The 19,474-nt window shown below is 45.9% G+C and overlaps 1 protein-coding gene across 1 annotated transcript; it reads right to left on the bottom strand.

Annotated features, from left to right (window-relative positions):
* Positions 1-13,509: 13,509 nt before the first annotated feature.
* LOC144166455 (uncharacterized) lies at positions 13,510-16,728 on the bottom strand. Its single transcript, XM_077695970.1, has 3 exons — positions 16,087-16,728; positions 15,819-16,026; positions 13,510-13,910 (listed from the first exon to the last, which is right to left on the bottom strand). The coding sequence occupies exons 1-3, from the start codon at positions 16,558-16,560 to the stop codon at positions 13,510-13,512; spliced, it is 1,083 nt and encodes a 360-aa protein (XP_077552096.1). The 5' UTR covers positions 16,561-16,728.
* Positions 16,729-19,474: the final 2,746 nt, after the last annotated feature.

Genomic DNA, 19,474 nt, shown 5'->3' with positions numbered 1-19,474 from the left:
GGCTTTTACGGAGGTGAACAGAGCCGATCCACAGTCACGCGGAAGTGGGATCCCCAACTACATCCGCTATAGACGTCAGCGCCTCCTGAGTTGAAGATTTGATCTAAGTGATGATCGGGCCTAGTAGTTTTTGGGTTCGAAGTTAATCGGCGTTGTTCTCTGTGTTGTTCTCCTCCACGTGTACGGTGTGTACGGCGCGCGACCATGCCTTCACCTGCGCTCGCTCTGGTGCCTTCGCCGCCGCCGCAGCCGCTGCCTCACAATGCGTCCGGACGAGCGCGATTTTCCACTCGTGATGACATTGCCATCCTGTTAGAAGTAATCAACATCAATCCGTTCTCTGAACCTGCCCGGTGGTTCGAGCTGGTGAACCGGGTGAACATTCTGCTGAAGCGGTCTTACACAGTGAGGAGCGTGCGGGAGAGGGTGGACCTCATCAGTGGACATTTTGTGGCCAACGAGAGGAAGACCCTCCAAAAGTAAGTAGACGCGATTTTTGGCCATTATTTTTCACGCTGTGTCTGGAGTGCCGTCCGACGGTACTATAAGCATAGGCGCGTCTAATCTCACGGCAGCCGTGAGAATGACCTCCGAGAAATTCTAACGGCAGTTTCTTTAAAAAGCTGGATGACCTAAAATTTGCTGAATACCTCCAAACTTAACCCAACGTAACCTCCAAGCTCAATAATCTCCAAACGTTACCTCCAAGCGTAACTTAACATAACCTAACCTAACGTAACCTAACCAAACGTATCATAAACTACCCTAATCCAACCCAATTCCAACAAACCTAACCTAACTCAGCCCAACAACACTCAATCTATATGAAACCTCATCCAACCCATTCCAGAAGTCTTCTGTGGGGATCTCTTGATATAGTAATAACCAGAATTAAAAAAGAAAAACGCATAAACAAAATCACGAGTGAAAACTTCAGAAATTCTGAAAGCTGGGCTTTCTGGCTAAAAAAAGCAAGTGCGACACTACAGCGCAATGGGAGCAGCTGTCGAACGAGTTTTTACGAAATATTTGTCCACCGAATCTGTGGGTGGCGTGCTTAGCCAATCATAGGCAACTGCCATGAGAAATTACTATCGGCAATTCTCATGGTTGCCGTGATAATAGACACACATATGGACAACCTGCGTTTTGTAAAACAAATTCCACATTTGGAACTACATCGCTCATACTAACGGAAAGCTAAGTAACCTATACTAAACTAACGTAAAACGACCTAACGAAGAGAAAGCAATCATTTAAAACTGCGGCCTAAGCCATGAAAACTGTAGATATCTGAGATATCTACAGTTCAAGGCGAAACAAGCGAAACAAGAGGCAGGAGCTGATTTTGAGCCACCATCCTTGGAATGAAGGAGCTAAAACAGAACCCCCACACCACACCAACAGATGGTTCGGAGAAAAGGAAGGGGGGGAGTAGCATAGTGCTAAATATTCGAATGTCGTCGGATAGCGCTCTAGCCATGCCTGCAGTAAGGCCCTTGGCCTGCAGTGCTGAGCTAAAGGACTGCACTCTAGACACTGCGTATTTTTTATCCCCAACGTTGCATTGTAATTGGCAAAACTCTATTGTACATACAGATCGGGCACGGAGGAAGAATATGCTGAACGAGACCGCCTCCTGCAACAAGTGGTTGACCTCATGAAAGAATGCGGCCACAAAATTAAGAAGCCGATAACGCGAAAGAGGAAGCCACTGCAAACTCTCCAGGCGCAAGAGTACGAGTCAAGTTGCGTCACGGGGACCGGCTCGCAGACGACGCACTTGCAGAGAGCCGACGCTGTCGCCTACCGCGACTCGCAGAGCATGGGCTTCGAGGAGGACGCACCGGAGGAGCAGGAAGGTGAGATACTCTTAAAAATAAGTGGGAATATGTTGCCTACGATGATGATGAAATAGACGTTTCAAACGGCGGCGATCATCATCCTGATCATCACCCCGACTAGCACTGACCTTCTTGTTCTTGGGAATTTCGTCTCCCAGTTGCATTTTCGGCCGATGTCGAGAAGGGAGGGAGGGTGGGGCTGAGTTGGGTGGCTTCAACTTGATAATTGTTTCCAGGTTGACCTCTTTGTTATTCATGGGTTGGCCTCTCCTTTTGTTTGTTTGCAGGTAATGGTTGAAATTGGCTCCTTAGTTTTAACGCGTTTCTCTTTCGCTTTCTTGTTTTTCTTCCCCTTGCAAAAAATACTTGTCACACGTTGGGGGAGGGGGGTCAACTATTTGGTTCAATCTTCACTTTTGCTCCTTTTTTATTGCACCATTTTTGCCCAGACAACCTTTTTCTTAATTTTTATGTTATCTGTTGAAGGTTCTTCGGACAGCATGGCCTGGTGTAGCAAAAATGCACCTTCAGCGTTTGAAGCACTGGTTAGTCGAGCTTCATGAAGTGATTAAAAAAAAACAGTTCCGGAGTTTTTGCAGCCGCCCCTTTCCATAGGGGCGATTTCCCGTGCAGCCAGGTGAACTTCCCAAGCGTTGTAGTCCCACACAAGGGCCGAGCGCCAGGCCGGGGAATCGCTTGTACCTATTTTACCGGTAGGTGCCCGGCGCCACCAAGGCACACGAACGCACATGGTGCCTTCCACAGCCACGGTGGATGCTCAACTCGCAACTGCCTGTGGCAGGACATGCCGCCAGACTTTTTCACCCCCGGCAATGGCGCAACGCAGCATAATTGCCGGGGGCCCCGCCAGATGGACAAGGGTCAGGGGCCCCTCGATAGGGTAAAGGCAGCTTTCCAGACGTGGAATCCCCTTTGAAGGGTCCGCACTCGACCAGGGACGCCTGTACCTATTAAAGAAACCGGTTACGACTCCTTCCACCGGGGCATTTCCCGACAAAGTCGGGTAACTTCCCAAGCACAAGATCCCCTGAGCAGGGGGTGCTTGTACCAATTTTTACTGGTTGGTACTTAGCGGTACCGAAGTACCTCCCACATTCTCGTACCCCATGGTACAAACCGACGTGGTGGAACGGTTTCCAATCAATCAATCAATCTTTTTATTTCAACAACGTCTGTGTTGGGGACCGTGAAAAAAAGCCACCAAACGGGCTTGACAGGGTCCACGGCCCTGTGTACAAGGCAAAACGGCAGCAGCGGCTTGCTGCCAACATAAGCATGCACATACTTTAACACATGCAAAGTTACAATACATGGATATTAAAAACACAAATCCCATCGCAAGAAGATATGTGTACGAGGCCCTCACAGGGCAGAGAAATTCACTTCCTAAAGTTTTACTGCCAGCTGCATATAACACAGCACAGAAGCAGAGCAATCTGCATTTTTTATTTTATTGTACTAAGGTCCCACAGCGGGTGTGCTGAAGAACATTGGGGCCATTTTTGTAGCCTTTGTAAGCAGTACACCAAGAGCCTGGGTGCCACGGTGCATATACAAGGTTGAAAATACAGGAAAGCCAAATAATGTAATCGACTAAAACATGATGGCAGTTTCTGGGCATGTGTTAAGTAATCAGAGCAAGAGCAGGATGAAAAATGAGCGTAGATGGGATAAAAGCTAATTGTTTTTGTCTTTTCCATGCCCTATATATGCCTAATATGACTTAACCAAATTGCTTCACAATTTCTTATAGCTCGTTTTTGTAGATAGCCCCTCCGTCAGTCCTCAGTCCCAAAAACCAGAGTCGTCTTCCTCTGACCTTACAATGATTGTTACATTTTGTTTGTGTGATGTAGTATAGCGGTTTTCTTTTTCAGTTTTATATAATAATCTGCTTGCTTGTAGTAGGCTTGTAACAGAAAATGAAAACACTTTTTTGAGAATTATTACTTTAAGAATGGGAAGAATAATTGGCAGCACTACCATAAAGGCAGCCCCATTATATAACCACTGACTAAAGTGCAGTGTATTCCTGAAATGATGCTACTGCCACTTGTGCATGAATGCAAAAGCAAAAGATCACAAACTGCTACACAACAAACTCGCTTATTGTCTCTCCATTGCAGGGAATGGCGCCCAAGTTACAGTGTTTGACCTCATCAACCAGATGTGCACAGGGCAGCCAGATGTTGAGGAGGATGGCCCATCACAAAGGGCAACCGAAAGTCCCCCTGCTGAAGAACCCCCCACTCCACCTGAAACCAGAGCTGCCACAGGCCCTCCTCCTGCACAACCCCCATCTCCAGCTGAAACCAGACCTCCCATCACGCCCCCGCCAACAATGCAGACTCCATCGGTTGTGCGGACGGCACCAATGCGTGGTATGAAAACAATTGTCTGAAGTGAAGCATATTGCAGCTATAGGTACTGGACAGCACCCAGAGGGCGACACAGAGCTCGCAACACCCAGTGCCACCTTCCGCAGATATGGCTAGAATACTTGCTTTGTGTACTACAACGGCTACACAAAGGAGTGAACTTGCACTGTCAGCTTGACATTGTAGCTTGGCACATTCAGTATCGTTTGTGGTTTAATTTCCTTAATATGTGCATAAATCATACATTCACTGATCTGGCAAAGTCATTGTGGTTATTTATGCTTTGCAGGCCGCACCACAGAACGACGGCTAGAGCCATGTACAAGTATGCCATGCAGGCTGCCAATGGCGTTCCACTGGCGAGTCTTTCGTCACGAGTGACACTCTTCGCTGAAGCGACAATGGCAGTCTTTATGCCATAAGCAACATGTTAAACACTTTCCACTGGGTAGCAGCACAAGTTAACCATTTTCACAGGATGTAGGAAAAAATTTTGCTACCCTAATAAAAGTCGGTAGGAACACCACCAGAAAATTTAAAGGTGGAATTAAATGAGTCAAACCCTGTTGGTGAGCCCTTAGCAACATTTTTAATCAGTATCCAATGGTTCACACACCGCCTACAATTCGTGAGGCACTTGTTTTAATGCTTACACTGTGTTTTCCATGTTGATAGCTGCCATCACATTGTACGCTCTGACAGGCTACTTTTGAATAGTCATGCTGTAACAATAAGATTTATTCAATGCTGCACTGAAGCTGTGCCGTCTACAGAATATTGATTTCAGGAGCGTGAGGCTCTTACATGACACATTAGTGCGACTTTGTTGTTGTTTAATTGCACTTTTAGTGTTTCCTAACTCGTTGGTAATGATATTTTGTGCAGCTGGGCCAAGGCAGAATATGGTGGAGATGGAATATTTGCAGAGGCGTGGATGCCAGGATGCAGATCAGGCCACTAGGCGTAATGCCTACGAGGAAAGGCTCCTTGCCTTTAAGGAGACGAGGCATGATGACGAAATGCGGGATAGAATGGAGGAGCGAAGAATGTGGGCGGACGCTCAAGCAGAAGAGCGCCGCATCAGGGCGGAAGAGTGGCGTGAAGAACAGCGCATCAGGGCCGAGGAGCGGGCAGAGGAACGCCGCATCAGGGCCGAGGAGCGTGCTGAGGAACGCCGCATCAGGGCCGAGGAGCGGGCAGAGGAGCAGCGTGCCCGGGCCGAGGTCCTGCAGATCCTGGCTGAAGAACGTCGGTCTTTTGCTGCTCAGCAGGAAACGCACCTGAAGCTCATACAGACTCTGGTTGAGAGCATCAAAAAGTGAGGGATCATGCAAACTGTGCTGGTGGCTTTCCCCCCTTCCCCCTCATTTTTTTTTATATCCTTTCCATTGAATACTCACAGCTGAACAATTCTTGTATTTATTTTAAGTACCCAAGACATGTTGTGGTTTTTAATACATACAGTGGAACACCGCTGATACGTCCCCCGCACTTGTGACAGATCACCTCAATCCCAGCAAACTCTCCATAGAGACAATGCATTAAAAACCCCGATGATATGACGCTCGGGTGCACGCGGTCCGCTTCATACGACGGAGCCTGGAGACGAAGGTTGGAGACACGTATACGATGACACCGCCCTTTTGGGTCACTCGCTGGCCGCCGCAGCAAGTCACTGTAGCAAGACCGCGCTATAATTTTCGCCGCAATACGGCTTACTCACGAAGTTTGAATTATCTTATCTATTTCACCTTGCTTGGTCGTATGTGAAACAAAAACAGCTATGCGTTGAGCACTTTCACCGAACAGCGGCGGTGCGGGACCATTCAAAGGGTGTCTTGTTGTTTTTTTCACTTGGGAATCAGCTAAAGGTTCGCAAATCACGTGAGAACGCGCTAAATATAGTAGTTTAAATAAGTTGTTAGCCCACCTGTCGCGTGAGACCGTCTACTAGGCCAGCATTTACCCACACCCTGGTCGTACGACACCCTGGTCATACGACGCTTTCTCACGGTCCTTTGAAAGTCGTATAATCGGGGTTCCACTGTATAATGTTTTTTCATAGCACCACAGACTATTCTGTTCTGAGAGAAGGGAGGCATTTACTTGGCAGGGGTGCTAGTCAACTATCGTCTTTTGTCGACATTTGCAACAAAAGGAGCAGATTTTTTTCTCCCTGCCAGGTCTATAATGAATAGGTTTCCTAGTACTAATGGCTGTGATGGCTGTGTTGTTTCACAGCTTGTCACCCAAATAAGCTCAAACCAGGTCCTTGCATGGCAGTACAGAGGATAGTAGCTTGTGTGAATAATTTAAAACATGCCCTTCAGTGGCCGCTCTTACCCACCTCTCCTATTTCTTTCATTGGTTAGGTTGGGCAAGCAGCCAGATTTGTTCTCCCGCAAGATAAAAAGTTTTATTTTTTTTTTAAATGAGTCAAATCCACCTAAAGTGAACTTGAGAAGAAATTGCAATATTGTTACCAGAAATAAATGCAACGCTGTCAAAGCCACGTATGTTTCACGTGTAAACTAGGGGAAGTGTAAGGCCACAAGTAATTAAAAATAGTGCAGTGAATTTGAGCAATAAGTTTGCATTTGGCTCACATTGAATTGAAACATTCAAGTTGATGCGGCATTCCCATGAGAACTTTATTTAAATTGACTTTCAAGAATGGTACGATGGACTTTTGGAAGGCATCAAAAGTATGCAACAGGGCTTCAGGAAGAGTAGAACTATACTTGAATAGCAGGAAAGTCCTCTTAGCTGCATTAGCAGCTCGTTTCAAATTCTTCCGGCGGATCATTTTTTTTTCACCTTTATGAAGTGGCTCATACCCTCAGAGGCCATCTGAATTCATAAGCCAACTCCAAAAAGCAAAAAAAAGCCTCCTTAAAACACTTACAAAACAGGCTGAACAGTCACACCAAAGAAAACTCCCACTGGGAAAATGAGTTTCGCTCATTTTTGATTGCCGCCACAGCAGGATCTGGCTTATTTTCAATAGAAACACAGTCTGTGTATACGTTTGCAGGGAATTATTTCACCTCTTTTCTTGCCTAATCTTTTTTTTTTGTAGGGGAAAATTGCCGAGCTTCTGTAGTCTCTGTAGTTTTATCTGACTGAGTTGTGGTTTGAAAATTTGGCTCTTTTTAAAAAAAAAGTGTTCAGCTGGTGTGTAACAATCAGTAGTGTCAGTATTTGCAGCACAAGAACAGTCTCCCTTCTCAAAGAACCAGTAGTGAACACAGAACTCTCTGTGGTCGTTCTGCATAACTGCATTTGCAAAGGTGTGTTCAAATGGGAAACGCAGTTGAATAGGACCCCTTTTTTTACCATTACAACTCATATTGTCTTTCATGGTTAGTGATGCATCAATGAATTTATTTTTTCCCCTTTGCAATGATTGTAATCTACATTGTAGCTCAACCATTTTGCTTTGTAGTGATGCATTCTGTTCTAGTCAATGTTTTCATTTTGTTTTCTGTCACACTTTACAGATATTGTCATTTTCAGCAATGTGCGTATTCCTATGCATTTGTCTCAATTTTTTTGGGTGGTGTGTTATGCTTAATTAAGTATGTACTCTCTTCAGAGCTTTCATCTGATTATTTGATGTGATGGTTCAATAACACTGGCTAGAAATGACACTGTGTAATGGAGTTGTGCCAGCAAGATGGCCATTGTCACCACAGAACATTGGCAAGGTCCTAAAGGATGTGATCTTGTGCTTGTTATGCCGCTGTCATCGTTGCACATAAGTCATTTGATTTGATCGTAGAGTTTAACGCACCGACGCAACGCAGGCGATGAGGTGCGCCGTAGTGGAGGGCTCCAGATTAATTTTGACCACCTGGGGATCTTTAACGTGTGCCGAAACCTCGCACAAACGGGCGTTTTTGCTTTTCGCCTCCATCAGAAAAGCGGCCGCGAATCAAACCCACGGCCATAAGTCATTTAACCTTTTGCAAAATAGTCGCCATATTGTAGTAGGCAGTTTTGTGCAATTTCGTCTTATGTTCAGTGTATGTTGGCATACATTGTAGGCATACCACCTTGGCTTGTGTTCAGCCTGTCAAAACTTGCTTACGACCAAAACGAAGTTCGCTGGTAAGTAGGGCAAATGTGCCTGGTGCCCATCTCATGGTTTAGACAGGCAAACAAAATCTGCAGAACCATTGGCACTGTTACGATGAGTGGAAAGACCCCCTTTTTTGTTCTGCTTGCAGAGTAAATTCCTTTAGAGGCTTTCAGATGAAATACTTGTTGTGGCTGTTACAGATGGTAGCATAATTACAGATGGTAGCATAATTGTGGTTCTTAGTGCCTTGTGTGCTTTAAATTGCATGTATTACACTTTGTGGTGATACTTTTTATCAGGCTTTCAAGTGTGTTCTTGCCAGTAGCTCATGTTCATTATTCTGTATGTGTGCCACCACCAGACAAAAATAAAATTTTGTGGGATGCTACAAGGTGTCCCACAGAGGTTGCACACACAGGACTGTTCATTTCTTTTGTGTGCCTCTTTTACAGAAATTAACACCCAGCAAAACCAAGGGGTTATCAGCAATTTAAAATGAGGGTAATATTCAAAGAAATAAGTAGAGGCTTGTAAATATGACAACCTTTGAACAATTTGCTAATAGTTTACTTTTCCACCGCACACCAGTGGCTTTGCCATAGGGCACACGCTTTTGTGTTAGCTTTGTCGCATGACGTTGCAGCACTGTAAGAAAGCCTCTGCGATGAGGAAACTGAGAACAAAGCTTTTTTAATTTCAAGATTAGGAGCATGTGAAGATAAGCAAATCTCACGAATTTAGTTTAGCACTCATAAACTGAACAATTTGTTTTCAGTGTCACTTTTTTTGGCACAACTCGAAGGAGCATTAAGAAATTTGGGCTAGTTTTTAGTGCTGGCTTCTATTGTGTCACTTATACAATTTCAGTCACTGTGATGTCAAATTTGGGTTCCTCAATATTTGACATTTTTTGTTTAAAAATATTTGGTGGCTGAAATAGAGCTGTTAGGAAAATGCAGAATTTTTATTTTCGAGAGAAACACCCCCTTAAGCTTTAAACAGCATAAGTTTGCTGCAGTATAATTGCACTATCTCAATAAATTGTGTTCTCTTCGAAATGGCTTCTACTTTTCATATACCAGTGCTACATGACCACGACTACAGCGCAGGAAAGAGATGCAGAAACAAGAAAGGACATACACAGTGCTGACTCTCAACTGAATGTTTAATGTAGTGGAAACAATTATTCCAGTAAAAAACACTGAAAGAACAAAACTATATAAATGTACACCACGAGGACAATTGTTGTATTGCAATTGTGAAAGGGCCACACTGATGTTGAAGTTACAGTATGCTGATAGGGTCTCCGTCCCTGATGTAGCCCGATGTCACATTCACATTTGGCAGCATTCCAAGTACACACTGGCAAGCCACAGATCTATTCAAGACCACCACCCCTAAAGAAAATGCGTATCTTCTTGCATTACATTCAAGGACACTCCCTTCGACTGGCACGCAGCAGCCAAAGCCTGTTTTATAAAGGTAAAAGAGCTTCTGTTCTTGCCCAAAGTATTGCACATGTTTGATCCAGCACTCCCACTTGGTACTCATGCTTCTGTGTATGGGTTAGGTGTAGATTTGCAATAGAGAGACGGGCAGCGCATTCACAGTCTCATTTGCGTCAAGAACATTGACAGACCGAAAGGAGGTAGCTACTGCCGACCGTGAAGCTTTAGCATATGTCTGGGCACGTGAAAAATGGCATGTGTATTTATGGGGACAACGTTTCACGCTACCGATGAATGGATCACTGTGCGTTACTGGCATTGCTGTCTACTCGGAGCACCAGGCAACAACCTTTTCGGATTGCAAGGTGGTCAGAACGACTCCTTCGATAGACCTAGAAGGTGGAGTACAAGAAAGGGTTGGAAAACAAGGTCCCAGATGTTTTCTCGTGCCTGCCAGTTTCTGCAGTCATCGATCGATCAGCCAATTCCGTTGCCACAGCAAGACACTTCCGCTGAGGAAAAGGTTGTACTCCTTGTTGAGCCGCTTTGCATAGCCAGAGGAATTTGAGCAAGCCACCCATGATGACGCTACCTTGGAAGGTGTCAAAGGCTACGTGGTGTCGTCTTGCCCACACACAAGTTCCATTTCAAAGGAAGTACAGCCGTACTTGAATCTTGCAGGCAGAATTGTCTGTCCTCAATGGCTTATTCCTGCATGGAGAACGACTTGTTCCACGGTCTACCTCGCATCAGGTAGTCCCGATAACACATGAAACGCATCCTGGAATAGTTCGAATGAAGGCATGCCTGCGACAACGCTTTTGGTGACCAGGAATGGATCAGCAAGTAGAAAGTGCCACATAGAACTGCAGTGTATGCTAAAGTGCCTATAAAAGCGCCAAGACCACTGTTGCGCCCGTCCAACCAGTCCCACTACCCGACCGCTTGTGGCAGAAGCTGGCCATTGACATTACTGGTCCAATTGAGAAAGCTCCGCAGGAATGCAGATACACCATCTCGCTAGTTGATTACTTCTCGAATTAGCCCGACGTGAGGTTCAGCAGAGAGTTCACGAGAAGGACAATCCCCAACATTTTTGCTTCAAGTATTTTCCCAGGAGGGATACCCAGATGAAGTGGTCACCAACAATGGACCTCAGTTTTCTTCTCGAGAGGTTGCCCGGTTTCTCAAAGAGTGTGGAATTCACCGGACACACTCTTCAATATGTTAACTTGAGGCTAATGGACAGGTGCAACGCTTCAATCATGTATTTAGGAATTTATCCAGTTGGCCCTGTTGGAGCAACCTGCTTAGACATTGTTGGTAACCCGTCTCCGTCATTCTTCACTGCCCCAACCGAAGAACTTCATCAGCTGAGGAACAGCAAAAAGCAGAAGCAAGCATACAGCAAAATGTACACTGACGAGCATTGGGCAGCAAAGGACGCTAGCATAGCTGTGGGCGACAGGGTCTGCGTCAGGCGACCAAATGTTGGGTTCAAGGGGCGCCTCTCCTTTAGCCATCTTCGAAAGATTATGGAACAGAAGGGACCATCCACTTTGTCTTAATGACAGGATGACATGTAACGCATCAAAGATGGCCAAGATGCCGCCGCAACCCATCCATGCTGAGAAACCCCCTTCAGCTCATAGTGATATTGGGCATTCGGCATCGCCGCCTAGCATACCGGCGCAAGCATCAGCCATCACGGCTACGAAACAACTACCCCAGGAGTGGCAGCTGTACAACACCCGTGAGAAGTGAGAACAGGCCTGTAGTGATCTTTCAACAAGTGCCAGGTCAGGCGGGGAAGCGCAACCTACCTCTGCTTCGCCTTACGAGCCACCAGCACGTCAGATACAGCCACCTAGAGCAAGAAGGCCACCAAACAGATATCGGGACTATTGAACAGCCAGACATTTCTTCTGTGCTTACTAACCTTTTGAAAATCATTTTGTGGTATCGTTGAGTGCAAAGTTTAGGGGACTTTGTTTGAAACTTGTACATAACTCTCACAGCTGTTCGACAACAGTACTAAATGGACTGAAATACACCTGAAATGAGGAGGGGAATACGGTGCATTGTGATTACATTGTGCTATGATAGATGACGCTGTGATCTGTATATATACATGCACACATCAATAAAGGTTGTTGTTGGATAGCTTGCAGCTTTGATTGCAGCCATCAGCAACGATACTACACACCCCAAAATATAATGCATTTCTTGTTGCATTAGTTCCAGGTAATGGTCATCTTCCCCATCAATCACATCAACAACTCACCAATCGACAGCTACAATTTGCGATCACTCAGTCAATTTGCACCTACGTTGCATCGCCCAGTGGCTTTTCATCATTGCCAACATTAAGCAGACCATTCTCGATGCTAATTTCCTAGCTTTCTACAACACTGCCATAGACGTGCTCTTTTGACACCTCATGAACATGACGTCAAGCCCTCACGTTTCACATGGCTTATGTACTGACAACCTGTAAACACCTAATCTTTTGAATAAAGTAAACCTGTACAGTAACCTCATTATAACGAACACCGATATAGCGAATTACCGGCTATAGCGAACTGACTACAATCTTTGGTTGGTCACACTTTATTTCAATAGCACTTATTCTTTTATAACGAAACTGAAACCATGAGCAGCGCGCGATATCGGATATAACAAATATTTGACCAGGAGGCTTAGAAGCTACTTGTAAAAACCCTTCGGCATCTGAAACTGCGGAAGTATAAAGGCCTTTTTGTTCGTGGACACTGGGACAAACTCCATACTGCTCAGTGCTGTGAATACCCACCAAATGATCACATCCTTCATCAAACAAATAAAGACGCAGGCCTGTTTTGCCAAGTGAACCTTGTTTTGTTGTACTTTCACGTACTCATGTTCCGGCTCATTCAGCTTGAAATGCAACAAGGACAAAGGTAAGGATTACCTTGTTACAGTGAGTTGGAAGCCTAAAACGTGCATTTTTAGATCAAGTATTTTTGTGCGAGCCACATTGTTTATTTGTTACAGCCGGTTTTTACCCCTACTGTTATAACAAATATCGGTTATAACGAACTAATTTGCTGTCCCAACACTACTTCGTTCTAACGAGGTTCGACTGTATTTTGTCATCATGCCCCTTGTAAACCCTCCACATGCTGGGAATGTGCCGCCACCATATTACCTCTGGGGCTGTTTGTCCTTAAACTTCAACAAGTGCCCAGCTTACACCCACTGCATTCAACAAATGTGCTCTCGCGGTCATGGACTGAAAGAAGCAGATAACTGTTGTATCCTACAAGCACTGCTTACCAGATGCAGAAATTATAGGGCACCCTACCTATCTAACCACAAAAACAATGCAAGTCTGGCATTGTAACATGCATATTTTACAAGACTTCACTTATCTTCCCTTCTACCAACCACATAATGAAACAGTCTACTCAACACTCTCACCCGTCGCGGTGGCTCAGTGGCTAAGGCGTTGCACTGCTGAGCACGAGGTTGCGGGTTCGATTCCCGGCCGCGGCGGCTGCTTTTCTGATGGAGGCGAAAAGCAAAAACGCCCGTGTGTACGAGATTTCGGCGCACGTTAAAGATCCCTGGGTGGTCAAAATTAATCCGGAGCCCTCCACTATGGCACACCTCATCGCCTGCGTTGCGTCGGCGCGTTAAACCCTACAATCAAAATAAAAAAGTAACGGACATCCTGACAATATGCCCACAACTAGTCATTAAGTACATGACGTGAATGGCACCAAGTACTCATGAAGTGCTGGAGCACTCACTCCAAAAAACTCTGTGACTTGGCTGCCATATAAGCAGGTGTGGCAGTTAGAGAGAAGGGTGGCGACTTTGTACATCCGTCCCACGTGCTGTAGCGAGAACTTTTGATTCTTGTGAAAGTCCACAAAAGCAAACTCGCCAGCCACCTTCCCGAAGCCCCACTCCACTGCCTGCCGCACGGTGCTCATGCGGCGGTTGAAGCGGGCTTCATGGGGCTGCAGGGATGCTCCTCCATAAGGCTTCATAAGAAGCGGCTTCAGCGGATAGGCCGGATCCCCATAGATGACCAGCCTCTGGCCCTGCGCCACCTTCTCAAGGTTCTCGTAGAGCCTGGACTCCTTCAGGATACCTGAAGGAACGGAAACAAATTTTCAGCACAGTAGTTTGTTTGAAAATTGCACTAGACTTCGCAAAACTTTTCCTTGAAGCAGGAATATTTAAATTGGCTAACCCTGTTTTAGCAATTTGCTTTCCCAGAAGCAAACAATCACATCTTTTTTTGTGTGCATACTCTGCAGTTACTGTGAACCCTCAATAACTTAAACCGCTGAAAGCTTGGGAAAAATTTCAGTGACTCGGAGTTCTGAGTTGTACTTTTCCATACACAGACGCTTCCTTGAAGACTTTTCTGAAAGAGAAATGGCAATCCCACTTGTGTTGCCGCAATCCACTGAGAACCTCTTCATAACGACCCTGCTTTATATGATAGTGCTGGTAAATGTGGGAGAAGAAACACATCCTGCCCTGTGTTATGTGTTGCTTCGTCTGCCTGGGTTACGCTCTGAAGACAAACCTTGTCGATGTTCCTGGAACAAAATTATTCATTCAGTTAGAGGAACCCACCGCATGTTGATCAAGGCGGTCGTGCCCGTGTAACGGCGAAGCTGCACGAAAAGCCTCACGTGGATACACATGTGGTCTGAATTTAAGCGTTATATTTTGTCGTCTGTTGTTTTTGTGATGGTACAAAGTATAATAACATGACAAAGCATGTCAGCGGATTTTGTTTTGTCGATGCTCCTGGAAAAAAATTATTCATTCAGTTAGAGGAACCCACCGCATGTTGATCAAGGCGGTCGTGCCCGTGTAACTTCGAAGCTGCACGAAAAGCCTCACGTGGATACACATGTGGTCTGAATTTAAGCGTTATATTTTGTCGTCTGTTGTTTTTGTGATGGTACAAAGTATAATAACATGACAAAGCATGTCAGCGGATTTTGTTCAGTGAACTGTGAATGGAGTAGAAGCGGAGACACCGACCAAAAGAAACTTAAAAACAACAACAAGACGTTTCGGCTTCATTACTGAAGCGTTACTGAAACAAGGCTTCAGTAACGAAGCCGAAACGTCTTGTTGTTGTTTTAAAGTTTTTAAGTTTCTTTTGGTCGGTGTCTCCGCTTCTACTCAAACATGCTTCCCGACCAGACGGGTTTCCGTCAAACCCTTGACTTCGTGAACTGTGAATACTTGACATGTTTATTTGACTACCGACATTGCCTTTCACTGACTAGTGCAGTTCAATAAAATCTGCTGCATGACAAGCACTGCTTTGTGTCCATCGTGTATTGCCTCCAGATGAGCAAAACTACAATTCGGTTTTTTGTGAAGCTGAGCTTTTTTTGACACTACTTCCTTGATTCCTTGGCCACCCTCAAGGTTCGAATCAGCATTCCGTGTTTGCAATCTTACAGAAACTGCAATCTTACCATGTCTGTTCGACAAAACTAGAGATAGAACGGAACTTAGGAACTGTAAAACAAGGCCAACACTCAACAGCAGTGCAATAATGCACTCCTCTGAGAGTACTTCGTGACATTACGAGCACATAAAAATAACAAGGTGGCTATTGCTTCAGGAAGAATACACACATCCCCATGCATCAGCGCCATGTTATACGAATGTGCCACAACTACAGTCGAGCATGATTTGAAGGTTATCGTGGGGGCGCCGAGCAAGAATAGAAGCAGAATCTTTTTTCGCGGAGAGGGACGCATCGAACCTGTTCCTCTCACTCTTTATGTTGTTCCTTAAGCGGTCACTCCCCCTTCATGTGGGACGTTTATATTTTATGCAACTTGGTACTGCTGCCATACTACCGGGAATGCTTTTTATTTCTTTCCACTTCACTTTTGTTTGCTAGCACAGCACAATAGGTGGTCTATTCAATATTGCAACCTCTCCACAACACACTCCAGGCCCCTTCCACATATGCATTGCATGAAAACGTTAAGCCGAGTAATAGTCGCAATTATCTCACCAGCATCATGGCGCCTTCCTTTGTACGGCCCATCTAGCTGGCAGATGATGCCGTTGGCGCACATGACGGCTTGGTACTTTACCACAATGCAGCGTTTGTGGCCCGAGAAGTATTCTTGCTGGTCCACTGTGGGTCGGCAAACACGGCGCGCCGTTCCGTCAATAAAACCCCAGCAACTCCTGAGTGGGGCACCCCTCGCATGGACGGCCTGAAACAGACGACCGCTAATTAGAAGTCCGCTCCGTGCACAAACGCAATGAATTCTCACCTCGGCAAACTCTTGCAGTCGCGACGGATTCATCCACTGATGACTTGTCATGTCAGACAGTAAGTGAGCGAAGTAGTATTCTATGTGCGCGAGCACCTTGTTCACGACACTTGATATAACTGTGCCGTGGCGCCCGAACTGCATTTCAAGTTCGCACAGCCTATTCGGGTACGCGAGGCGCCGCAGAGTCATGCAGAGAGCCTCCATGCCGGTCACCGTCACGCGTTGGGCGCTCACGACTTCATCCGGCACTCTCAGCAAAGTGCGAAGCTCGTCGATTTCGTCCCGGCCAAAGCGGAAGAGTTCGACGAACTTCATCCCCCGTATACTCGCAATGTCCAGCAGGCCGTACTGCGAAGTGTAGCATGGCGGCTCGGGCTGCTCGAGCTCCGAGGCGAGGAAATAAATGTCCTCGATTTCGCGCCACGTGAGAGCATCGAGCAGCAGCGGGTCTTGCAGCACACTGTAAGGCATGGCTGCGGTTGAGGGAGCCCCTTTTCCACGAAAGCAGGAAAGGCAAAACAGAAGATGGTTGGCGAACAAAAACACAGTTAGCTTGCGAGCAACGCGGACGTCTTGGCTAATTGAAAACAGAAGGCACAGAAATCGAACGGACAGCCACTGAGACCGCACTGACCCACGCACGACGCAGCGTGCAGTCTAGTGCAGGTAACAGGCCCCCGCAACACGTCGCTAGCAGTCTCCTAAATTATAAATGTAACCGCAAATTGTCTTACATTGATTGGAACAACGATTGTTTACTTTGTGTAAGATTTATTTTAGATTTGCAATGCTTTAGGAGAAACTGCGTTGTTTATTTACGTATTTTTAGCGTGTGGATTTTTGCAACTACTCGGCTAATCAGCCGTCACACGGAACGAACGGTACGACGCTACGGAGTGCTAAAACACGTTTTCCGTCTCACTCTACGGAAAGAACCCGGTACGTACGCGCGCATGCGCAGTCGGGTCCCGGTAAACCCGGTAGCAACGTAACGAACGTAACGAACGTACTGCTAAAACTCTCTAATCTGTTGCGCCCATACGCAGCCACATGCAACCGAAAAAAAATTGCTTGACTTTTATTGTATTCAAGTGCTATTTTGCATGCATAATTCTTCCGTATATGGCTCAGAGCACCGCTTTGTTGCGCTGCTGTGCACGAGGACGCGTGTTCGATTCTTGGCAACAGGCTCTGTTGTATATATCTCACGATGGAGATGTGTACGACATTTCGGGTGATGGACGCCGCTTCATTAAAACACGTAATGTGAATTTGTTGAAAATCATACCGTATATGCTGCCCTTGATGCCCCTCATGACACACATTTCCGTAACTCGATGGAGGGAAAAATTACGAAGTAAAATTTTTTCATATATGTGTATACACTGCCCCTCCGATGGCCCATGCATGGTCCACTCTAGGTTCAGTAGAAAGCAAATTATTTTGTCCTTCACAACCGAACCCCTGCGCGCCATACCTAATGAACGGAAGCGGTTGCTTCCGTTCTCACCGTGGACCACCTCGGTGTGAAATACCTGCGGTTTTGGTCCGAAATGCTCACTCTGCACCCGCCGTGAGAGAGAGCATCTCGCACTGCATGCGCGTCTCCGGGCTGCGATGGCCCCGACGTGTATTGTGTGCAAGGCGAAGCCGACCAGGGACGTCTCCCTTCACAAGTAAGTGAATTTGAGCGCACCTATAAATAAGAGTTACTGTATTTTAGTTAGATTATAGTGGTTAATTTTGCAAGAGATACCAAATATTTAGTGCGAGTTATTAAATGCCTAACATTACCTGTACAACATTCGACACTGTATGCGAATTCCCTTTGGGTCGATTATAGACCAGTGTTTTTATATCATGACATTCATCTTATAGACGAACATAGCACCATACCGAGTTCCCGCGGGCCTCATATTGTTTAGTGAAAGATTTATATAGCAGGGTTCCATGCATTTCCCCGAGCTCGAGCTAAAACGCCTTGCGGCAAAGCCAACTTTACCGCGAATGCTGTACGTATTGATTTGATTGATTGTAGGGTTTCACGCGCCGACGCAACGCAGGCGATGAGGCGCGCCGTAGTGGAGGGCTCCGGATTAATTTTGACCACCCGGGGATCTTTAACGTGCGCCGAAATCTCGTACACACGGGCGTTTTTGCTTTTCGCCTCCATCAGAAAAGCGGCCGCCGCGGCCGGGAATCGAACCCGCGACCTCGTGCTCAGCAGCGCAAGAATGCTGTACGTATATCCCGTCCCTAAAATAAATGCGCGTACAATTCCCTGACCCGAACTCAAGGCAGTCAAGCTGATCTAGATGCATATTAAATAGAAGGTGACTAATTATGACCATGTGCGGGAGCCGAAACGTCAATCTCTGAAATTTACAAATTTTGCCACTGGCTTATTCTTTCATTTTCTAACCCAGTGTGATGTGTGTATTTTATGTGGCTTCCTTCATAGAGTAAAATGGCTTCGATTTTTTCACTCATCGCCTTGAAAATGATCGTAGTATTCCGTGAAAAGTACTACATCGAAGCAAATCGATTGACATGCATACGCGCATTTATATTAATTAGAAATTAGAAATTATTAATTAGAAATGTCCGTCGACATTCGGTATTTCCCCATAACTGCATGATGCTTGGCTGCGGTAGTTTTGTAATGTAATGATAAAAAAATGCAACCACTGTGAAACCAACATGACCCCTCTACCCCCCCCCCCCCTCGCAAAAAAAAAAAAGAAAAGCGCACGCTTCGGCTGAGAAAGTTGACATTTTTCCTTTTCCCCATTTTTATTTTTCGGGTTTAAGTATACGCGCGCAGAAACTATGAGAAGCGAAGTTTCAGGTGGTAGAGGCCGGGACTATATGGATTAATTTATACCGCAGGGGATCGATCGTTACCGGGCGCTACATTTTTCTGAAGGAGAGGGGGGGGGGGGGGCTCTATCACTAAATCACTAAAAACGCCCGCCGCTTGCAGCCGAGGTACTGAGCAGCTAACCCCCTTCGAATAACTCCACGGAGGGCCTAATTAGCACACTAGTGCTATGCACGCCACAAACTTTTTCAGCAACTTTGCAGTCGTTTCGGAAAGCCCGGGCGCATATCACTCAGTTCGAGTCTCTGGACTGAGCTTAGTGATATACCAGACTGAGCAAAAAACGGTGAGAGGTTGAATTGATAAATATATAATAAAAGACAAAATTTACTTTTGCGCGCCCTACCAAGTAAAAAAGAAACCTTTCCGCTAGATGTTTGTGCCGCAGACCTAGAAATAATGGTAGCTGGTGCCAGCTGGTTTGGTCTCAGCTGAGACTAGCAGCGCCCAGTTGGGAATTTGTCCATAAACCAGCTTTCACCAACCAGAATTTATTTCTCTTGG

Source organism: Haemaphysalis longicornis, unplaced genomic scaffold (genome assembly GCF_048455015.1).
Source record: "Haemaphysalis longicornis isolate Haplotype H1 unplaced genomic scaffold, Haemaphysalis longicornis Haplotype H1 scaffold_1, whole genome shotgun sequence".
Classification (NCBI taxonomy): Eukaryota; Metazoa; Arthropoda; class Arachnida; order Ixodida; family Ixodidae; genus Haemaphysalis; species Haemaphysalis longicornis.
The sequence above is the reverse complement of the archived record's forward strand: the minus strand, read 5'-3'. Positions and strand labels throughout refer to the sequence as shown.